Consider the following 23828-nt stretch of genomic DNA (forward strand, 5'->3'; position numbering starts at 1 on the left):
CCAGGGTTAAGTTCATTACCTCTAGTCCAGGGTTATGTTCATTACCTCTAGTCCAGGGTTATGTTCATTACCTCTAGTCCAGGGTTATGTTCATTACCTCTAGTCCAAGGTTATGTTCATTACCTTTAGTCCAGGGTTATGTTCATTACCTCTAGTCCAAGGTTATGTTCATTACCTCTAGTCCAGGGTTATGTTCATTACCTCTAGTCCAAGGTTATGTTCATTACCTCTAGTCCAGGGTTATGTTCATTACCTCTAGTCCAGGGTTATGTTCATTACCTCTAGTCCAGGGTTATGTTCATTACCTCTAGTCCAGGGTTATGTTCATTACCTCTAGTCCAGGGTTATGTTAATTACCTCTAGTCCAGGGTTATGTTCATTACCTTTAGTCCAGGGTTATGTTCATTACCTCTAGTCCAAGGTTATGTTCATTACCTCTAGTCCAGGGTTATGTTCATTACCTCTAGTCCAGGGTTATGTTCATTACCTCTAGTCCAGGGTTATGTTCATTACCTCTAGTCCAGGGTTATGTTCATTACCTCTAGTCCAGGGTTAAGTTCATTACCTCTAGTCCAGGGTTATGTTCATTACCTCTAGTCCAGGGTTATGTTCATTACCTCTAGTCCAGGGTTATGTTAATTACCTCTAGTCCAGGGTTATGTTCATTACCTCTAGTCCAGGGTTATGTTCATTACCTCTAGTCCAGGGTTATGTTCATTACCTCTAGTCCAGAGCTATGTTCATTACCTCTAGTCCAGGGTTATGTTCATTACCTCTAGTCCAGGGTTATGTTCATTACCTCTAGTCCAGGGTTATGTTCATTACCTCTAGTCCAGGGTTATGTTAATTACCTCTAGTCCAGGGTTATGTTCCTTACCTCTAGTCCAGGGTTATGTTCATTACCTCTAGTCCAGGGCTATGTTCATTACCTCTAGTCCAGGGCTATGTTCATTACCTCTAGTCCAGGGTTATGTTCATTACCTCTAGTCCAGGGCTATGTTCATTACCTCTAGTCCAGGGCTATGTTCATTACCTCTAGTCCAGGGTTATGTTCATTACCTCTAGTCCAGGGTTATGTTCATTACCTCTAGTCCAGGGCTATGTTCATTACCTCTAGTCCAGGGTTATGTTCATTACCTCTAGTCCAGGGTTATGTTCATTAGGTGACGATACCTGAGCTTATCCAGAACATTCCATTTTATTTTCAGTTTCAAAGCTTTGTCTCTCATTTATTCTTACTGAACACAGTCATGTTTTTTCTGACTCAGAGAGAGAGAGAGAGAGAGAGAGAGAGAGAGCATGGCTCTTGTCTTCCTCAGGTTTCTCCTCCACCAACCCTCCATCATTTCTTCCCCAGATCTCTCCTCCTCCATCCCCTCTTCCCCAGATCTCTCCTCCTCCATACCCTCTTCCCCAGATCTCTCCTCCTCCATCCCCTCTTCCCCAGATCTCTCCTCCTCCATACCCTCTTCCCCAGATCTCTCCTCCTCCATCCCCTCTTCCCCAGATCTCTCCTCCTCCATACCCTCTTCCCCAGATCTCTCCTCCTCCATCCCCTCTCCCCAGATCTCTCCTCCTCCATACCCTCTTCCCCAGATCTCTCCTCCTCCATCCCCTCTTCCCCAGATCTCTCCTCCTCCATACCCTCTTCCCCAGATCTCTCCTCCTCCATACCCTCTTCCCCAGATCTCTCCTCCTCCATCCCCTCTTCCCCAGATCTCTCCTCCTCCATCCCCTCTTCCCCAGATCTCTCCTCCTCCATCCCCTCTTCCCCAGATCTCTCCTCCTTCATCCCTTTTTCCTCAGGTTGACCAGTCTCCACACATGGCTGGTCTGGGCATGCTCTGTTGTGTTTGGCATTCAGACTGGAGAGACGGCTAAAGGCCTGATCACTGAGGCCTGACCGGCTTTAATCAGCTGAGGACACGCACACCCCCACAACCTCACACACACACACTGCTCTCCCCAGAGTGATGCATGTACTGAGGAACTAACTGCATCCTTGGGTCGTACTTGTTTTCCGGCTGGTGGAGACAAAAGGAAAGGTCTTTCCTCTCGTTTATTCTGTGATCTGTCCCTTCCGCCACAATTCAGCGTGACGGTGACATTTTACCCCGCCTGCTGATTGGACAGAGTGGGGTGCGTGACACCACCACACTGTCACACGGAGAGACGCGTCCTCTCACCATGGAGGTCATCATGTCTTTCTCCCTCTCTCCCATGGCTCCACCTCACTGCCTACGTTCTTTTCACACACAGATCCCAGTGGAGCGTTACCTACAGACCTCATTTTAAGTTTTAGGAGACAAACAATGCAACCAGCACACTTCTCACAGCAAGGACAAAGACACACACACACACATCTCAAACTGCAGTGAGTTGGAAGTGGGGTTTGACATTGTCAGCTGAGGGATCCAGTACTGTAGAATGTTACTTCTGCTCTCAGCTCTCCATCTGTAACCCTGCTGCATATTCTGATTAATGGTTGTTGAAGCGCCAACTTAAAACGGACATCGCTAAGCAACATTTCCTGCTGGTTGCTTACCTCAACATTTCTCTATAAACCAGACGTCCACATCCACGTTCCAGAAACACAGGCCTCACAGCGGCTATACAGGCAGCGGAGGATTCACAAGCCCCGCAGCCTCAATGGACTACTAATTAATAACAGTTCTGTCTGAAATCACACAGCAGACAATCAGAGCTACAGAGGCCTCCCTTGTCTCCCCCTTACCTCCCCCTGTCTCCCACTTACCTCCCCTGTGTTTATCAGATAGAGCCGGTCTCCCCCTGTTCTGGGTGAGGGTGTGTCCTGCTGTCATAGCTACAACACTCTCATCCATCTCTGTCACCCCCCCCCCCCCCCGCACCCTGCACCCCACCCAGGACTGGGGGTCCCCCCAAACAAACACCCCTACATTTCTATCTCAAACCCCTCCATCCTTCTCCTTCTACCCTCTACTCCCCCCATCCAGCCTTCTTCTTCTCCCCCCTCCATCAACCCTCTCCTGTGTTGGGGCTGCATTCCTTGCCTGTGGTTAGCAGCTTTGAAGTCAGCAGCACCAGGGCAGCAGAGCCTGCTGTAGGGAGGTAGAGCTTGGCCCACTGTCTAGAACCAAGCCCAGCACCAAGCCCAGCACCAAGTCCAGCACCAAGCCTAGCCCCAAGCCCAGCCCCAAGCCCAGCCCCAAGCCCAGCCCCAAGCTCAGCACCAAGCCCAGCACCAAGCCCAGCACCAAGCCCAGCCCCAAGCCCAGCCCCAAGCTCAGCACCAAGCCCAGCACCAAGCCCAGCACCAAGCTCAGCACCAAGCTCAGCACCAAGCCCAGCCCCAAGCCCAGCCCCAAGCCCAGCACCAAGCCCAGCACCAAGCCCAGCACCAAGCCCAGCCCCAAGCCCAGCACCAAGCCCAGCACCAAGCCCAGCACCAAGCCCTGTCAGCCTCCTCTGGAAGATTACCTGATAAAAGATCAGTTGGAAAGCCAATGGGCTTTGGTGAATAGGCGCTCCTGTGGTTTACGGGGCCCATGCAGGATCTGGAGACAGACAGCACTGGGGCAGGGGGCCAGGGGCCCTCACACACACGCTGGTGTGGTTTGGAGACGATTGTTCTGTTTTCACTTCCCAGTGGTGTATTCCGGGGTTAGACTGGTTGAATGGAGTCTTTAATAAAATCTCTACGTTTTGGATCTGAACTCTGTGTTATGTACTGTAGACGGCTTCTCTTTCCCTCTGGAGCCCCCCAGCCACTGCAGACTGGAGACAGTGTTGTTGCTGTGGGCTGCAAATGCTTTAATTAGTTTGCTTCAGTAGAATGGGGTTGAGAGCATTCTGAAAAGTCAAATATTTCTGGAGGGGTTCTTATATTCCTCTGTGGCTGTTGTTTATTTTCTGTGTTTTTGGCCTTCTTACCATCTGCATTCCCCTCAAAAGCGCACGCAGAGATACACACACACACACACACACACACACACACACACACACACACACACACACACACACACACACACACACACACACACACACACACACACACACACACACACACACACACACACACAGCAGAGTACATTCAGATATAGTCTACAGTCACCGAGAGGGATTTATCTGAACTCTGTCTCAACACAACAGTCAGAGTTCTACATACATGATGGCTGGAGGATAGTTATCGATCCGACACGGACCACTATCAATCAGTCTCCTTTACTTATGCCATGGAGAGTTGCCCTGGGGCATCAGACATTGTAGGTTCAAGGTATCCTAATGGTACAGGGCTCAGAGTATACCTAAAGCTCTTAAGGCACTAGGTACTATAATGGTAGCAGGCTCAGAGTATGTGAAAAGCCTTGCCTGTCAGGTGGTTGTGAGAGAGTATTTCACAGGAGACTTGAACTTCTGGAACCCTGAGCTATAAAAAACTGTTGCTCTGATCCAGGCTCATGCTGGAGTAATCTAGCTATATTCTGTGTGATCAGGTCCATGGCAGTAATCTAGGTATATTCTGTGTGATCAGGTCCATGGCAGTAATCTAGGTATATTCTGTGTGATCAGGTCCATGGCAGTAATCTAGGTATTTTCTGTGTGATCAGGCCCATGGCAGTAATCTAGGTATATTCTGTGTGATCAGGTCCATGGCAGTAATCTAGGTATATTCTGTGTGATCAGGTCCATGGCAGTAATCTAGGTATATTTTGTGTGATCAGGTCCATGGCAGTAATCTAGGTATATTCTGTGTGTTCAGGTCCATGGCAGTAATCTAAGTGTATTCTCTGTGTGATCAGGTCCATGGCAGTAATCTAGGTATATTCTGTGTGATCAGGTCCATGGCAGTAATCTAGGTATATTCTGTGTGATCAGGTCCATGGCAGTAATCTAGGTATATTCTGTGTGATCAGGCCCACGGCAGTAATCTAGGTATATTCTGTGTGATCAGGTCCATGGCAGTAATCTAGGTATATTCTCTGTGTGATCAGGTCCATGGCAGTAATCTAGGTATATTCTGTGTGATCAGGTCCATGGCAGTAATCTAGGTATATTTTGTGTGATCAGGTCCATGGCAGTAATCTAGGTATATTCTGTGTGATCAGGTCCATGGCAGTAATCTAGGTATATTCTCTGTGTGATCAGGTCCATGGCAGTAATCTAGGTATATTCTGTGTGATCAGGTCCATGGCAGTAATCTAGGTATATTTTGTGTGATCAGGTCCATGGCAGTAATCTAGGTATATTCTGTGTGATCAGGTCCATGGCAGTAATCTAGGTATATTCTGTGTGATCAGGTCCATGGCAGTAATCTAGGTATATTCTGTGTGATCAGGTCCATGGCAGTAATCTAGGTATATTCTGTGTGATCAGGTCCATGGCAGTAATCTAGGTATATTCTGTGTGATCAGGTCCATGGCAGTAATCTAGGTATATTCTGTGTGATCAGGTCCATGGCAGTAATCTAAGTATATTCTCTGTGTGATCAGGTCCATGGCAGTAATCTAGGTATATTCTGTGTGATCAGGTCCATGGCAGTAATCTAGGTATATTCTGTGTGATCAGGTCCATGGCAGTAATCTAGGTATATTCTGTGTGATCAGGCCCATGGCAGTAATCTAAGTATATTCTCTGTGTGATCAGGTCCATGGCAGTAATCTAGGTATATTCTGTGTGATCAGGTCCATGGCAGTAATCTAGGTATATTCTGTGTGATCAGGTCCATGGCAGTAATCTAGGTATATTCTGTGTGATCAGGTCCATGGCAGTAATCTAGGTATATTCTGTGTGATCAGGTCCATGGCAGTAATCTAGGTATATTCTCTGTGTGATCAGGTCCATGGCAGTAATCTAGGTATATTCTGTGTGATCAGGTCCATGGCAGTAATCTAGGTATATTCTGTGTGATCAGGTCCATGGCAGTAATCTAGGTATATTCTGTGTGATCAGGTCCATGGCAGTAATCTAGGTGTAACGCTCGTCGTTAGAAGGAGAAGTGGACCAAGGCGCAGCGTGGTAAGTGTTCATGATACTTTATTCAAGAAACACTCAAACAAGAATAACCAAAAGAAACAAAAGCGAACAGTTCTGTCAGGCTCAGAATGCTAAACAGAAAACAACATCCCACAAACATAGGTGGAAAACAGGCTGCCTAAGTATGATTCCCAATCAGAGACAACGATAGACAGCTGCCTCTGATTGGGAACCACACTGGCCCAAAAACAAAGAAACAGAAAACATAGACTTCCCCATCCGAGTCACACCCTGCCCTAACCAAACATAGAGAATAATAAGGATCTCTATGGTCAGGGCGTGACACTAGGGATATTATCTGTGTGATCAGGTCCATGGCAGTAATCTAGGGATATTATCTGTGTGATCAGGTCCATGGCAGTAATCTAGGGATATTACCTGTGTGATCAGGCCCAAGGTGGAGTAATCTAAGTGTATTCTCTGTGTGATCAGGCCCATGGTGCAGTAATCTAGGTCCATAGAAACAGTCAAAGTGGGGTTTTACGACAGAAACAACCCTGGGTCAGGTACATACGTGGAGGAGAACCAGTATCCTCGTTACTGGTATGCACGCTCGCACTGCACACACCACACACGCACATGCACAGGGTGAGTCACAGGCTTTCTGATAGCTTCCATGTGGGAACTGAGCTGACCTCGCTTTAGGAACAATATAATTCCAGGATGAAAGGGCTTTGGTAAACCTGGGAATGGAGGAAGTCCCAGGGGGGTAAGCCTTGCGTCTGTGTGTTATTGTAGGAGAGAGGGATATTTGCCCTGGCTAAGGTGTCAAACCGTAACCAGTCCAGGTTATATAGGCCAACAAATCCCAAGGACAAACTTCCACTCTGCTCCTGACTAGAAAAGCAGTGAAAAGTCCTGTTGGCTAAGGAGACCCGGCGAGACTAAACTGAAGTATCCTCAGAATTATAACTGCCTCCAATGGCAAAATGCTCTCTCCAGCTCTGGGCCTGACAGACTGGGTAAATGCCAGCCAACACAGAGCCCAGAGGCAGCAGAGGTTAGACGCACACACACTTACGCAAGAAAAGACACCGGGCAGTGAGGGTTAGGGGGAGATGGACCCAGCACTAAACCAGGGTGACAGAGGAGGTTGGAGGCGCTAGCAAGAACCACAACACACACTCTACTGCAAGCACAAACTGAACCACAACACACACTCTACTGCAAGCACAAACTGGACCACAACACACACTCTACTGCAAGCACAAACTGAACCACAACACACACTCTACTGCAAGCACAAACTGAACCACAACACACACTCTACTGCAAGCACAAACTGGACCACAACACACACTCTACTGCAAGCACAAACTGAACCACAACACACACTCTACTGCAAGCACAAACTGGACCACAACACACACTCTACTGCAAGCACAAACTGGACCACAACACACACTCTACTGCAAGCACAAACTGAACCACAACACACACTCTACTGCAAGCACAAACTGAACCACAACACACACTCTACTGCAAGCACAAACTGGACCACAACACACACTCTACTGCAAGCACAAACTGAACCACAACACACACTCTACTGCAAGCACAAACTGGACCACAACACACACTCTACTGCAAGCACAAACTGGACCACAACACACACTCTACTGCAAGCACAAACTGGACCACAACACACACTCTACTGCAAGCACAAACTGGACCACAACACACACTCTACTGCAAGCACAAAGCGGGCTGAAGTTCAATCTAGAGCAACTTTATCACTGGTGTTAACATGCCTGTGCTTCTAGAGGTTCTGCCACTTATATAACCAGGACCAACAAACACAGTGATCGAGGGAGTAGAGTAGGACTGAGTGTGTGCATGCTAGTTGATTGAATGCCACATTTATTCTATCACTCCCCATCCTGTCGCTAATCGTTTCCCCCTCTGGTCTCTCTCTCACACAAAGAGAAAGACACACACACAGATTCAGGCACGCATGTTAGGCTTTGATTCCATAGGACCATGGGCTATTGAGTCAGGCCTGCATCATTCTGACCGCTACAGACTATTTGGTCACTCCAGACTGCTTCAGTCCACTACTAGACCACCAAAGATCACAGCAGAGCACTAACTGTGAGTCCATTAGTCTATTTCTGACCACTTTAGGCTACGACCGGGACGATACCAGTATGGCAATACTTCCTTCCTTTTGGATTTCACTTTCACTTCTTCAGAAAAACAGCCCTAATGTTGGAAACAAACATCATTATGTTTAGGGGCGGCAGGTAGCTTAGCGGTTAGAGCGTTGGGCCAGTAACCAAAAGGTTGCTGGATTGAATCCCTGAGCTCACAAATTAAAAATCTTTCGTTCTGCCCCTGAACAAGGCAGTTAACCCACTGTTCCCTGGTAGGCCGTGATTGTAAATAAGAATTTGTTGTTAACTGACTTGCCTAGTTAATTAAAGGTTAAATAAAACAATTATGTTGTCATCCAGAGTCATATTTTTTTATTTTCCAAGCACACAATATTTTACATACAGCAGGTTTTTAAAGGAACAAAGAATCTGCTTGGTGTTTTCATTTTTGCCATGGAAAACATATTGCGATACTGGTATCGTCACAGCCCTACTTTAGACCAATTCAGAAACCGCTTCAGTCCACCTCAGCGCTCCACGCTGAGGATGGAAGAAGCACCAGTAGCTCTGTATCTCTGTGTGTGTGTGTGTTTACCTATGTTTTCTCAGAGGCAATCAGTAACCCTTTGTGTTTGAGTGGGTGTACCTCCAATGCAACACAAACATGTCAGAGCCTGTATCCTTCAAACTAAAGGCCACGTGTATGAGTAAGGCCAGTGTGAGACCTCTTTGTATGCTCATGTGTGTATTTTCTGTCTTTGTGTCCGCTGTGTTAGGCATGAACTCGACTGAGCTGGCATTCTGAGAGACCCAAACTGCTCAATGCACACGCACACACGCAGAAACACACACAGAAACACACACACTCACACACACAGACACACACACAGACTGACACACTAGTGCTGAGCGATTAACTAACATTTTCATTTTTTGTTTTTTAAACAACTCATTGACCAACATCAGTTCAATTTTTAAAATTCCATTTCAGGTTTTTTTCTTTCTGCTCAATGGGCAGTTTCTCTAGAGATAAATCAGACCAAGCCTGAACTGTAAGATGTAGTAGGGAGCTGTATTTTCCAACAGGCCAATATACTACATAGTTTAGTGCAGAAAGCGTGGTAATTTACTACTAATCCATTGCACACATACTTGTCCAGTATGTGTGGAGGCTGTGTTCAAGAGCAGCAAAAGGACTGCAGGTGACTGCCGACTGACTAATCTACAAATCACCTTGCATTATAAATAACACCCATTATTTGTAGATCAGTCAGTGACAACTGACCCATGATACATTGTGGTTTTGATCCTCAAGAACACGGCCGGAGAGAGACCTTGCGATCGAGAGGGATAGAAAGCAGTTGCTTCGCGAGGTATCTCTACCTGAAAGTACATGATCTAAAAGATTGATAGATGGAATTCAGAAGTCATAAGATATGCCTTATTATTTTGAAAAACTACTAAAATATTTTATCAGACAGCATAGGCAACAGCTCTATAGAGATGAGATGATCACTTAGAATGAAACAAAAACAAATGTAATACACGCAACTGAAATATATTATTAAAGTAAATTAATGTGAATAAATGATGATTAATAAGTGATAAGCAGTAAGGCGCAGTCACTACTAGGGCTGTTACGGTGACCGTATTACTGCCGCACCGATGGTGACGAGTCATGAAGGCAGTCAAATTCTACGTGACCATTTAGTCATGGTAATTAGGCTTCTCCAAGCTCTGATGCTGCTGATGGTCATTAGTAACCTACCAAACCTGATAACTGCCTGGTACTCAGCACTCCATTTTCCCTCTAATCCCTTTGGCATCAATGCAAATGTAATTGAAAATCTAATCAAACACTTCATGAGAGCCCATGAGCTCATGTTGCATAACATTTCTATAGGCTATGCAACTGTGTGAGAAAACTGAGTGATGCACCTCAATATGCAGCTTAGAATTGGATAAGGATGCGCCCAGTTGTGTCCCTGATGTGTATGTCTTCACTTGTAGTCTATGCAAAAGACACGATCATGTGACAGAGAGCCATGTGAGTGAGAGGTGCTTCGCACGCAGCCGGGAGAAGAGAATTATAATTACTATATTCAGCCCAAGGGCACAACGAGCACTGGCTGCAAAAGGCATGGATTTTTTTTAGGGGGCATTACGGCCACACAGAGGGGATGCAGCCAGGAAATTTGAGGCATTATCAAGTACTTGTCAAATTGTGAATGCGAGACTGATAAAGTGTGTACAGCCTGCGAAAAAAACAAAGCAGAGTTCATGCCTTTAATGCAACTTTTTTAAAATCATAATTTGAGTCGCATCATGCAGCCTTAGAATGTTTTAAAAATCAAAACATATAGCCCAACATTTGTATCACAACTAAAGTTACATAAATAACTAAATTAAGCATATACTTGTTAACCGCTCAACACAGAATAGCTGCATGTGCGCGCTCCCTTAAATCGTTTGGAGAAAATATCGGTTCTATTTTATTCAGCTTTGTTCAATTGTATTCTTCATACTATAAAATAATGCCACGGAATTCTAAGCAAATCGTGTCTGCTAAATGAACTAGCACAGTCCGCAGCTATATATCATAGCCAGATCAGGACCTAACATAAGGACAACTCAGAGTATGCTATTCTGTTCTCCTGAAATAGACTACATTTTCTTCATATCATGTTTCTTTAGACCTGTCTAAAATAAACAATGGGTTCATTGTGATGGTGTAGGTTATATTACATGTATGTATTAGACTTTTTAAAATGTCAGTGGCTTGTAGGCTATGTGTGGAAGCCAGGAGATGCTAAATGTGTTTATGTTAATTAACGGTCAATTACTGTGAGACCGGCAGTTATTTGCTTGACCATCACCAGCTGACAAAATGTTATGACCACCACAGCCCTAGTCACTACCATCATGGGACTTTTATGAATTGTTTTATTCTGTATTACAGCATTCAACCCACATAATGCATAGTGCATTTAATGTCCCCCCAAAAAATCGAAACAGAACCGACCTCAAAAAGAACTAATCGCTCAGCACTAACACACACACACACACACACACACACACACACACACACACACACACACACACACACACACACACACACACACACACACACACACACACACACACACACACACACACAGTGTATGAGCAGTAATGAGCAGTCCTGCCGTTTGCCTCCACAGCTAAATCGGATAACAAACCAAGACCCCCTCCCACCCCATCCAAGTCTGAACTCAATATTACACAACACTGCATCATTAGCTATAGTACTGCTCCCAAAACAACCACAGCCTAAAAAAAGACCCAAAACATGCGCAAATATCTACACATCAAAAAGTGACACAGTTACAATTCCATAATGACCAGAGGCCATATTGACAAAGAGACCCAGTACTGGCCCGTCGTTGTGTTACAGATGATCAGGCTAATGAACATCAATGTTTAGTTGAAGGGACCAATCTGTCTGTCTACACTAGCCTAAACCACTAGCCTAAACCACTAGCCTAAACCACTTCCAAGGCCAATGTCTGCCTAGAGGGGGAATCAATGTGTACTTTAAGAGAAAGTAGAGTGCTCTATCTCACATAAACCAAGACAGGGCATTCACAGCTGCAGAAACAAGAGTTAACATCACATGAGCCGATAGATCAGCACCCAGATATCGCTCAGAACTGCCAACAGTGTGTGTGTGTGTGTGTGTGTGTGTGTGTGTGTGTGTGTGTGTGTGTGTGTGTGTGTGTGTGTGTGTGTGTGTGTGTGTGTTCATGCCAGGCAGAATTAAAGTTACTCCTCAGCTTAACTGGCGGCTTGTTAAAATACCCCACCACACTCTGGCTTTAATAAGATCTGCTAAGTAATCAAGGTTGGCAAGCAGTGTGTGTGTGTGTGTGTGTGTGTGTGTGTGTGTGTGTGTGTGTGTGTGTGTGTGTGTGTGTGTGTGTGTGTCTGATAAGTAATAAGGGCTAGTGTGTGTGGGATTGTGTGTCTTGGTAAATCCAACAGGAATGTAAACCCTTGTCTGTCTCAGAGGAACTGGTGAACAGCTGCTGACACATACACACACACACACACACACACACACACACACACACACACACACACGCACGCACGCACACACACACACACTGTGACACACATCCGGCTGGCTGCTGAGCGCCCTGTGTTTGCTGTTTTAAGCTCAAATTAAGGTTGGAGGAATTTCACACTGATGGTAGATATCAACTACATTACCTGCTTCAGTCCAATGTAACACCAGAGGACAGTGTCACTCTACCAGTGGACTCCTATAGTGTCATTTTCTGTCCACAAAGCTACACAGAACTCCCATATGAAAATGTGAGGTGTCTCATCATCTCTCTGGCTGAGGCAGATACAGTCTATTAGATGATCTAGATCTAGTTCCTCCTGGATTCAGTGACCTTCACTGATCAGTCAATGTTATGACCTTCACTGATCAGTCAATGTTATGACCTACACTGATCAGTCAATGTTATGACCTTCACTGATCAGTCAATGTTATGACCTTCACTGATCAGTCAATGTTATGACCTTCACTGATCAGTCAATGTTATTACCTTCACTGATCAGTCAATGTTATGACCTTCACTGATCAGTCAATGTTATGACCTTCACTGATCAGTCAATGTTATGACCTTCACTGATCAGACAATGTTATGACCTTCACTGATCAGACAATGTTATGACCTTCACTGATCAGACAATGTTATGACCTTCACTGATCAGTCAATGTTATATTACTGGCAAAGAATTTAAAGTCCTATGTCTATTGAACTTTGCTTCTACTGCTAGCAGAAATGCATTCATGTATGCATGCATGCACATCAGAGGGATCCCTCCAGATCCAGGGTGAAATTCAATCTTCGTGCAGATCCCCAGGACGGAAACGTCGTCAAAACTGCCCCACACTGGGATTGAACCCACTGTCTATAGAGCTGGATTTCACGTCTTATACCACACCGGCATCCGTCCACAACAATTTAGCAAGCTCAGTCGGAATTAATGCTTAAAGTTTTAACCTTATCCCAAACCTTAATCCTTCAATTAACCAGTCAGAATGAATGCCTAAACTTAACCTTAGAGTTGTTTCTGTTTTAAGCCTATCCTAAAACCTTAACCCAGTCGGAATTAATGCCTAAACTTAACCTTAGAGTTGTTTCTGTTTTAAGCCTATCCTAAAACCTTAACCCATTCGGAATTAATGCCTAAACTTAACCTTAGAGTTGTTTCTGTTTTAAGCCTATCCTAAAACCTTAACCCAGTCGGAATTAATGCCTAAACTTAACCTTAGAGTTGTTTCTTTGTGCCCAAATGTAACACGTTTGTCACCGAATGTCGGCAGATTAAGTCAGTTTACTCATCAAAAACAGACATTTGTCCAAGGACGTCGGGACATGAAGTCAGACTGATATCTTGTTGTGCACACACACACACACACACACACACACACACACACACACACACACACACACACACACACACACACACACACACACACAAACACACAAACAAATACACACCAGGCGGCAGCATGCTAAAGCCCTTGTAGTCGGAACTAAACTCTTATTTTATTTTGAAGCCTCACTATGAAAACAATTCCTCAGCTTTACACAAATCTCTGAACTAACACACAGAGCTATAGCACCGGATAAGTATGACACCCCACATACTCTGGTACAGACCATTTGGTACAGAACATCGTTATGTGTTGAACACGGAACGAGGTATAGCTCGGTTTGTTGTTTTGAAAGTGTTCTATTGAATAAGTTTGGTTACTAGCTACCTTTTTAATTTGGATCCCACGATACGGTTAGCATCAGTTGCTGAGACTGCTATATCTGTCTAGGGACAACTAAAAGTTTGAAGAGCTGCGTAGCAGCTAGCCTAGCTGCTAACTAGCTATCAAGCTAGTAAGGTTTCCTTGACAGCCTGAACACAGCCCGCAAAGTGGTTAGCACTTGTGGGCTGGGACAGCGGATTGTCGCGGGCTTGTTTCGGTCTAAATCCCTGCTAAATGTTGCCATGTCTAGAACTGTGTGGTGTACCAGCGTTAGCCTACGTTGCTACCATGGCATCCAAAACCAAAGGTGAGAGTCATGGAGAGGACAGTGTTTCTCTATCACAGGTGAAGGATCTTTTAAACGGACAAAAAGGGTTTTACAAGCAGTTGTTACAACAGGAAAATACTTTAGCTTAAAGAGCTTTGTCCAAATACTGATGGACTCAACTAACAAAAGAATGGATGATCTGACCAGAGAGGTTCAGGACCTTAAGAATAGTCTGCAGTTCTCCCAAGGAGAGGTGGATGTCCTGAAAGAGACCTGCAGCAATATGACTACAAACTGTAAGTCCTCTCAAGATGATGACAGCACTGTCTGTGAATCATTATTAACAATGACTAGCAAAACAGACTAGAGGGACAGTCCAGGAGGAATAACATCATTGTGGATGGCATACCAGAGCACTGAGCACTGGGCCGAGTCTGAGAAGAAAGTAAGAAAAATTATCAGTGAAAAGCTGCAGATGGATCATATGAAGATTTAGGTGGAGCGCGCCCACAGGTCTGAAAAACCTGTAACCAGCCCAGGAGACAGACCCAGGCCTATAGTGGTAAGTTCCTGAGGTTTAAGGACAGAATGGCTGTTCTGGAGAGAGCCAAGAACTTTAGAGGAACCAATATATTCCACAATGAGGACTTCTCTGAGTCTGTGCGCCAGAGGCGGAAATAACTTAACCCAGCTATGAAAGCTGCTAGAGAGTATGGGAACACTGTTTACATCCACTATGACCGGCTCATTGTCCACCCTCCTTCCCAAAAGCCTGGGAGGAATGAGAGAACCAAGCCTCAGGGCCAGTAGCTTCAGCCCCACATCACACACACATTTTGTATTGATCATATATCACTAATGCTGCAGAGCTTATAGTGAGTCATAAGAGATCATACAAAATGTTTTCTCAGGATTATTTTGTTGAAGATGTAAAAAATGTATGTTGGTCTGATGTGCATGTGGAAGTGAATCCAGACGCAACACCGGAAGTATTTGTACAATTATTCATACAAATGGTTGACAAGCATGCACCTGTGCGACCCGTTAGAGCCCCCTGGATTGATGATTCATTGAAAAATGGTATGGTTCAAAGAAATAATGCAGTGGAGGTGGTTTACAAGCCAGAGTGCTCAGCTGATTGGTTGACATACTTTAAATTGAGAAATGTTGTGACTAAACTTAACAAAAAGAAGAATAAATTATATTACCAAACAAAGACAAATGACATAAAACATAATGGAAAAAGCCTTCGGGTACTTTAAATGATATCATGGGCAGAAAACCCAATTCATCTCCATCATTGATGGAAGTTGATGGGTCATTTATAACAAAACCTTTCTATATGGCCAATCCATTCAATGACTGTTTCACTAGTAAAGTGGAAAAACTCAGAAGTGAAATGTCAACATTGAACAGTGAACCATCATATTTTTGTATAAAATATCTAATAATAAAAGAGAAGAATTGCTGTTTTGAATTTGGTCAAGTTAGTGTGGGAGAGGTGGAAAAACCATTGTTACCCATCAATAATAATAAGCCACCAGGTCTAGACAACCTTGATGGGAAACTATTGAGAATGGTAGCAGACTGTATTGCCACCCCTATTTGCTATATCTTTAACCAAAGCCTAAATGAGTGTGTGTCCACAGTCGTGGAAGGAAGCTAAAGTAATTCTACTGCCTAAAAATAGGAAAGCACCCTTTGCTCTAACAGCCGCCCAATCAGTTTGCTGCCTGTTCTTAGTAAACTGATAGATAGGATTGTGCTTGACCAAATACAATGCTATTTTTCAGGGAAAAAGTTAACTAATTACTTTCAGCATGCATCTAGAGAATGGAACTCAACTTGTACTGCGCTGACTCAGATGACTGATGATTGGTTCAAATAAATGGATAATACGATGATATTTGTAGCAGTTTTGTTAGATTTTAGTGCAGCTTTTCATGTTATTGATCATAAATTGTTATTGAAGAAACTCACTTGCTATGGCTTTACATCACCTGCTATCACATGGTTGGAGAGTTATTTATCCAATAGAACCCAGAGAGTGTTCTTCAATGGAAGCTTCTCTAACATCAGATATGTACATTGCTGTGTCCCTCAGAGCGGTTACCTTGGGTGTTACTCTTCTCTATTTTGTACAAATAATTTGTCACTGGTCTTACACGAAGCTAGAATGACTACGCATGTGGAATACATGTCAGCACCCAAAGCCAGTGAGTGCACTGAAATTGTAAATAATGAGTTACAGTCAGTATCAGAATGGATGATTAATAACAAACTGGTCTTAAATACATCTAAATCTAGGTATAACATTGGATGGTCAATTGTCATGGGCAAGTCCTATTGACAAAGTTGTTGTGAAGATGGGGAGGGGTATGTCTGTTCTAAAACGATGACACAATAATCAACTGTACTAGTTGTTCAGGCGCTGGTCTTGTCCCATCTTGATTACTGTCTGGTAATATGGTCAAGTTTAGCAAAGAAAGACCGAGCAAAGCTGCAGAACTAACAACAACATGCATGTCAGTCTTTTCTGGTTGAGGATGGACAAGAGATTAACTGCTTCTCCTAGTTTGTATGATAAATATTATTGTGACAAAAATTCCAGATTGTCTGCATAATCAAATAACATTAAACTCAGACACCTATACATACCCCACAAGACATGCCACCAGGGCTCTTTTCAGACACCTATACATACCCCACAAGACATGCCACCAGGGCTCTCTTCAGACACCTATACATACCCCACAAGACATGCCACCAGGGCTCTTTTCAGACACCTATACATACCCCACAAGACATGCCACCAGGGCTCTCTTCAGACACCTATACATACCCCACAAGACATGCCACCAGGGCTCTCTTCTTCAGACACCTATACATACCCCACAAGACATGCCACCAGGGGTCTCTTCAGACACCTATACATACCCCACAAGACATGACACCAGGGGTCTCTTCAGACACAAATACATACCCCACAAGACATGTCACCAGGGGTCTCTTCACAGTCCCCAAGTCCGAAACGAATTCACGGCAATGCACAGTTTTGTACAGAGCAATGATCGCATGGACATCTCCAGTTACCCAAGCAAACAGCTAAATTGCCTTTAAAAAACACACACACATTCTTTTTGTATTGTATTATTTATTTATTTTTACATTGTTTGTATATCATGTATTTTACATTTGTGTGACTGTCCTTGTCTATCAGTGTATCAGTGTTTTGTTACTTGTCATGTTCTGTGTTTTTTGAGGACCCCAGTTAAAGTAGCTGCTGCTTCTGCAAAAGCTAATGGGGATCCTAGTAAACAAATAAAATACTCTTTGAGGCCCCTACAAACATACACCGACCAACAAAAAAAGTATAAAATAAAAATAAAAACATACACAGGCACGCAGTACAAACACACACACACACACACACACACACACCCTGCAAAGACAAATAGAAAATGCTGCGTCACTTCTCAAAGAAAACACACTCCATGAAATATTCAGTGAAGTAAAGCCTTTCTCTACATCTGACTCAGAGTTACAAAAACACACACAGATAGGAGAAGTAGTTCTGGAAACCTAAACATATCCCGGTGCTAGCGTAGCCACTCTGCTACCCACCGCATGCTACACTGGCCCCTCAACACTCATCTGTCTGTTAACACTGGGGGCCAAGCTGCGCCCTGGGCCCCTCGCTGTCGCTGTACACGGGGGGCTGTGTGTGTGTGTGTGTGTGTGTGTGTGTGTGTGTGTGTGTGTGTGTGTGTGTGTGTGTGTGTGTGTGTGTGTGTGTGTGTGTGTGAGTCACAGTGCAGCTGTCATAACCGGCGTAACATAAGCCCTTATTAGACTCCATTAGCCGTCAGTGAAACTAATAAGAGATTGTCAAATACACCCAAACATTCACACTACTCACACTGACAGGAGAGAGACAGAGAGAGACACATAGAGAGAGACAGAGAGAGAGAGACAGAGAGAGAGACAGAGGAAGCGCGACAGAGACACCAAGAGACCCAGAGACCGAGAGAGAAGGAACATTTGCCTCTCACTACCATTTGTCTGTCTTTCTTTCACTTGTTTCTCTCCAGAGAACGAGACAGGAAGGAAAGGGTCTTCTCTCTTTCTTACCCTTGACACCAGAACTTGACCAGGGAGATTACCTTTGATCTTTAATTCAACATGACTCATTCATCCTTCCACTCACTCATCCATAGAATAGTGAATGCACAGAGAGTGAGTGGATCAATATCTTCACACAGTGATCAACACAGAAAACATTCCCATCTGAAAAGAGAGAAGAGGAGTAGATGGTCTCTTGACTTTCTGAGCTGTAGTAATTTCTCTGGGCACAGTGCTCCCATTGGAACAAAAAGTTCCCCTTACACACACCATCTCATCATATCACCATATCTTTGCACACACAATATCATATAACATAATCTTCTCCAGGCCTATTTCGCCCATGTCAAAACACCCAAAACACCAGCCCAGATCCCTATCATGTCCCAGCCCTCAGCAGCACACACCCTTTCCTCTGATATCCCCCTCTCTCCATGGCCTCCAACAGCAGACATACACACAGAGAACTGGTCCTTCCTCCATCCTGATGAGGTGAGAGAGGAGGAGCTCACAGATATAACTACTGTAAGCTGGGCCCTCTACCATACACACAGAACTCCTCACCCAACCCTCATACACACACATACTGGGTTTCTAGTGGTTAGAGCAAAGGCCAGAGATGGCCGACAGATATGAGGTGTGTGTATCTGTGTAATAGATCAGAACTTTACCACAGCTGAAACCGTGCTTTCAAAACATTACAAGGTACTGTGTACACTCAGAGCCAATGTTGAGTATCGACTAGGAATGTATATTTCAGCGATGGAGAGGTAGGGAGGAGAAAAGGGAGATAAAATAAGAAATAAAAAAGAGAGGGGGGAAGAGAGAGGGGGAGAAGAAACCAGAAGGAAAAATAAAGAAATAAAGAAATAAATGAAAATAAGTATATGGAGTAGTATGACTGTCTTACCTTGGCAGGAGCTCCCTCTCTCCTCATAGCCAACGTTACACAGACACTTCCCTATGGGCACTAGCCACTCTCCCTCTGTGCTACAGTACATACGCGGTGGCTCCTGCTCCTTGGAGTGATTGACACACAAGCCCTTCACCTCCACCAATGAATGAGAGTCCATGGGCACCGTGTCAGGGAATGAGGCCAGGTTCCTAACGATGAACGGGCACATCTTAAAGTAGACCCTGACTGACACCAGGGCCACACACGCCCCCACGTCCTGGAACGCCAGGTAGAAGCCCTTCTTGGTAACAGGCCCCACCTCCCGGACCTCCGTGTTGAGCTTCAGAATACGGTCCCCCAGGTCCATTTGAGTGAAGCTCTCATCTGCAGCGATGGTGTCGATCTTGGAGAACTGGTGTTCTCTGAAGCGGATGCCCTGGTCCTCATCCGTCTCCAGGTACAGCAGGTTGAAGGTCTCCTTGCAGGTCCCCAGGACCAGGGGGATGGAGTTACAGTCTCTCAGGGTGAACTTTAGCTCCACGTAGATCTTCTTGGCCGACTGGCGGGGGATCCAGTTGGTCCTCAGCCAGTTGTTCTGACTGTACTCCATCACGTTACACACCTGGAAGGTCCTGATGGGAGTGTAGTGCTCGTCAACTCCGCTGATCTCCTCCCACTGAGAAGAGAGAGAGATGGGGAGAGGGAGGAAAAAAAGGGGGAGAGAGAAAGAATGTCATTCCAATTCTTTATTCTAAACACACCAGGATACTCATACATCATGTAGTTTAGTCTCCCTGTCCCAACGGTTAAACTTTGAATCAAAGCTGCGCTGAATAGGGAAACACTTGAACAATGGTTATTATTGTGGCTAAAGTGACACTTATTAAATTGTATGGCTTTAAATGACATTATTCTCCATCAGTCATGAGTGGCTGAATGAATGAGTCTCTCCAACACACAGAGGTCTGTTCTGGGTAAGTGGAACTTCATTTTAATGATGAACAGGGTGCGTTTTCTATTACAATAATAGTGATTTACTTGGCAACCAACAGCATTCATAATTTATCTTATTTTAACCGTCCCCCATTTCTCTTGCTTTGTCAACATCATCCTTTCTCCGCACTCTCTCTCTCTCTCTGATTGCAGCTGTTGAAGCCAGGTATTCTTTTCACACACATCTTCTACATATGGAAGTCTCTTTCCAGCATTAGAGGGGATTCTTTGTCGTCCTTCCACAGACTTTTAGCAAGGGTACGAACAAGGGTACGAACAAGGGTACGAACAAACCTCTCTCTCTCTCTCTCTCACTTTGAAAGGAGATCACTGTTGGATCTAGGGAACAGGGTTTATACTATTACGAGTTCATGTGTCTTCATGTTGAGCGATATGATGCACATTGAAATATATCTAATGTAATTGTTAGTGCTGGCTCTTTCCACTAATGCTGTCTTTGTATAAGTTCTCTGTGATCCACAAACACTGGAAGAGGATCCCCCACACACACTGACTTGCCAGCGCGGTTAGAGAGGGGCAGTGGAAGCAGAGGTTAGAAATGAAACCCAGGTGTGAGCTCAGTGTAACTGAGATATGCAATGTGTGTGTGTGTGTGTGTGTGTGTGTGTGTGTGTGTGTGTGTGTGTGTGTGTGTGTGTGTGTGTGTGTGTGTGTGTGTGTGTGTGTGTGTGTGTGTGTGTGTGTGTGTCATCCTAATCCAGAGAATTACTGTGCTTTAAACCACTGCTGCCAAAACAAATGAAAGTTATTCTACGATGTGCAGATCATACACTGCAGAATAACATATTGCATGGACCATCCCCTGCCATACATGACATCATTATGACAAACTTCACCCTTCCCTCGCTCCTTTCCACTATTCCTTCCTCCTTTTTACTTTCTCCCTCTCTTTCTGCATGTCTTTGACACACACACACACACACACACACACACACACACACACAGCATGAGACGTCATCTCTCAACTGTACAGCCTCTCGATCCTCTCTAGCTGTGATGATGACATTGGGCTTGTATAACTATCTCTTTACAGCACTGACACCAACAAGGAGGGGGAGAGGGGATAGAGAGAGGGGGGTTAGAGAAAGGGGGAAAGAGGAGAGAGAGAAATGAAACGGTTGAACCAGCAGTTGGCAAAGCCCTAACACGACTCCCCAGTGTGCACTGGCTATGAAGGCAGGCCAACAAGCATGCTCACACACACACACAAGCTGCCAGCTAGCTGAGTCTCTGGCAGCGGGGTAGTGAGAGAGGAGAGCTGGTGTTTCAGAGAGGGGGATATGTAATAACCTTATAATCCTTCTCCTGATCACGTTACAGTGGAATTACATTAGTTAGAAAAGACTGACATTTCTACAGCCCTGTGGTAGTATCATATACATGACCCCTGTGATTTAGCCTTCACAGACACACACTCACAACATACACACACACACACGTACAAGTGCATCCACTCTCACACACAACTTTCTCAGTTTCCATACTCGTCCTCTTAATTGAAATGCCTGTGAGGTCAGAATTACAGTTACTGGGTTTCCATTATTAAAGGGAGAGAGTGGGAGGAGGGAAAGAGAGACAAAAGGTCAGAGAGAAAGAGTGTGTGTGCTCCAGAGAGAAACACAGAGAGAGAAAGTGACAGAGTGACAGACAGAATGTACTCTATCAGGCCAGTGTTAGGCAGTAGTAGGGGTCTAAAACTAGCAACACCACTTTTCTATATGTCAGGACAACTCTCTCACACTAATTGATATAAAACAACATTCAGACCCTGCCCCTGAACTCTGACCCCTGTCCCCAGGTCACGGGGGTCCACCTAATGATCAGACACTCTGACCAAGAAGCGGGATCCCAGGCCACTTCAATGGCCTGAGGGACACAGCTTCAGTCCAATGACACATTTCAATTAGTTGTTTCCTTGTTTTCAACCATCTAAGGTATTCTCTGAACATAAAATTGAAACAATGTATATTATTTACAGTTTGAATCAATGTATTCAGTGTTTAGAAATGTAATGGAGCCTGACTCCTGATATCGATGGCTGTGACCCAACAGAGAAGGTCAGTGGTGAAACCTGAAGCTTCATTGATCTGACTAATGTTCAATAAGGAGTCCGGTTCAGCTGCTTGATTGAGACAAGTAATTTATTTATTTATTTTTCACTCTTAATTCTCTCCATTCCCACAGTGTGGTAGAAACCAGAGAAAAGTCAAGTGCAGAGCAGCTTTAGTTTCCTGATCTGGGTCACCACGACAGAACTCAGAAGATTTTCATCACAGTTTTGACCAGAGAAAAACCATAACACTACCCCCCCTCCCCCCCACCCCACCCCTTTACATCCCCCTACAGTCCCCCTCTATAGCAGGCCCTCTCCAGGCCTCACCATGTGCTAATCTCTCGTTTATGGACAGGCTTTTCTCTTCTCTCCCAGTGCAGCTGGGGGCCTCTCACTCAGTCAGTCAGTCAGTCAGTTTGTATTTGGGGGAATATGGTGCTATGGTGACTAAATGAGTTTGGGTATTACAATACATGGAGACTGAGGAGTGGTGGACGCTGGCCAAAAGAGCTGTGCCATTAGGCTCTGGACTGGAGAGCAGTAATGTAGTGTGTCTCTCTGGGATTGGATGAGGCGATGCCAAGAGTGCATAGTGTGTACATGTCTTTGCAGGCCCAGACCTCAGGCTCCCAGCACCATATAGAGTTTCTCATTAGTCCAGACTTGATATTCAGTGGGAGATGAGTTCCTCCTCTGGTTCCTCAGACAATGTGGAATATATCTGTAAATTGGTGGGGGCAAATTGTTAGGGATTTCTCCTTCCAAAGTTGGGAAACATAGGCCTGCTGAGGGCACCATGATGATGAGGTCGTCCACATCTTAATCTACAATGAGTCATCAAGAACTCCTAATCGACACCGGAGTGACCGTGACACACACCCCAGGGCTATGACTGAATTAGAATGAGGCTAGGGTGCACAGTGGGGTTAGGGTGCTGTTTGTGCCGTAACACTGGGTAGCACTTTGCTTACAGACCAGGGGCCCATCTGTTACCGTCAATATGTGTGTGTGTGTGTGTGTGTGTGTGTGTGTGTGTGTGTGTGTGTGTGTGTGTGTGTGTGTGTGTGTGTGTGTGTGTGTGTGTGTGTGTGTGTGTGTGTGTGTGGCCCCATGCCACCGCATTTTGAGAAATCATTTCAGAGGGACTGGCTCTCAGGACAGAATGCTTATCAGCCGCCGTCAGCCAACGACATGAGTAATTACCCATGATTCACCTTGAGGACTTGATCATCAGCACTCTCTCTCTCCCCCTCTCTCTTCATCCAGCGCTCTCTCCTTCCCCCCTCTCATTCTCTTCATCCCCCTCTCTCTCACCGTTCAAGACCACAGCAGGCAGTGGTTTCTGCAGAGATATTAAGTAGTGTATCTACGTACCGTACCTTAGTTCAACCCACTCACTGTATTTTCAATCTGTTCTGAATCTTTCTAACTTTACAGAGGAATTCCCACTCTCAAAGGTTATGTCAATTACCCAACCCTGGCCTCAAACCCAGTCCAAAATAAGCATGAAACATTAAAAGTCAGTGTTCTGTAAGTGTGTTTTGTTCAACCTT

At 44.8% G+C, this 23828-nt stretch overlaps 1 protein-coding gene across 1 annotated transcript in view; it reads right to left on the minus strand.

Moving 5' to 3' along the window:
* The window catches only part of LOC115161070 (ephrin type-A receptor 3), a gene marked incomplete in the record, with an annotated part of 118163 nt that overhangs the window by 76451 nt on the left and 17884 nt on the right, over positions 1 to 23828 (minus strand). Inside the window, 1 exon segment of the mRNA XM_029711784.1 lies at positions 19224 to 19884. Coding sequence (XP_029567644.1) covers positions 19224 to 19884 — 661 coding nt within the window.

This window comes from Salmo trutta, chromosome 24 (assembly GCF_901001165.1).
Source record: "Salmo trutta chromosome 24, fSalTru1.1, whole genome shotgun sequence".
Lineage (NCBI taxonomy): Eukaryota > Metazoa > Chordata > Actinopteri > Salmoniformes > Salmonidae > Salmo > Salmo trutta.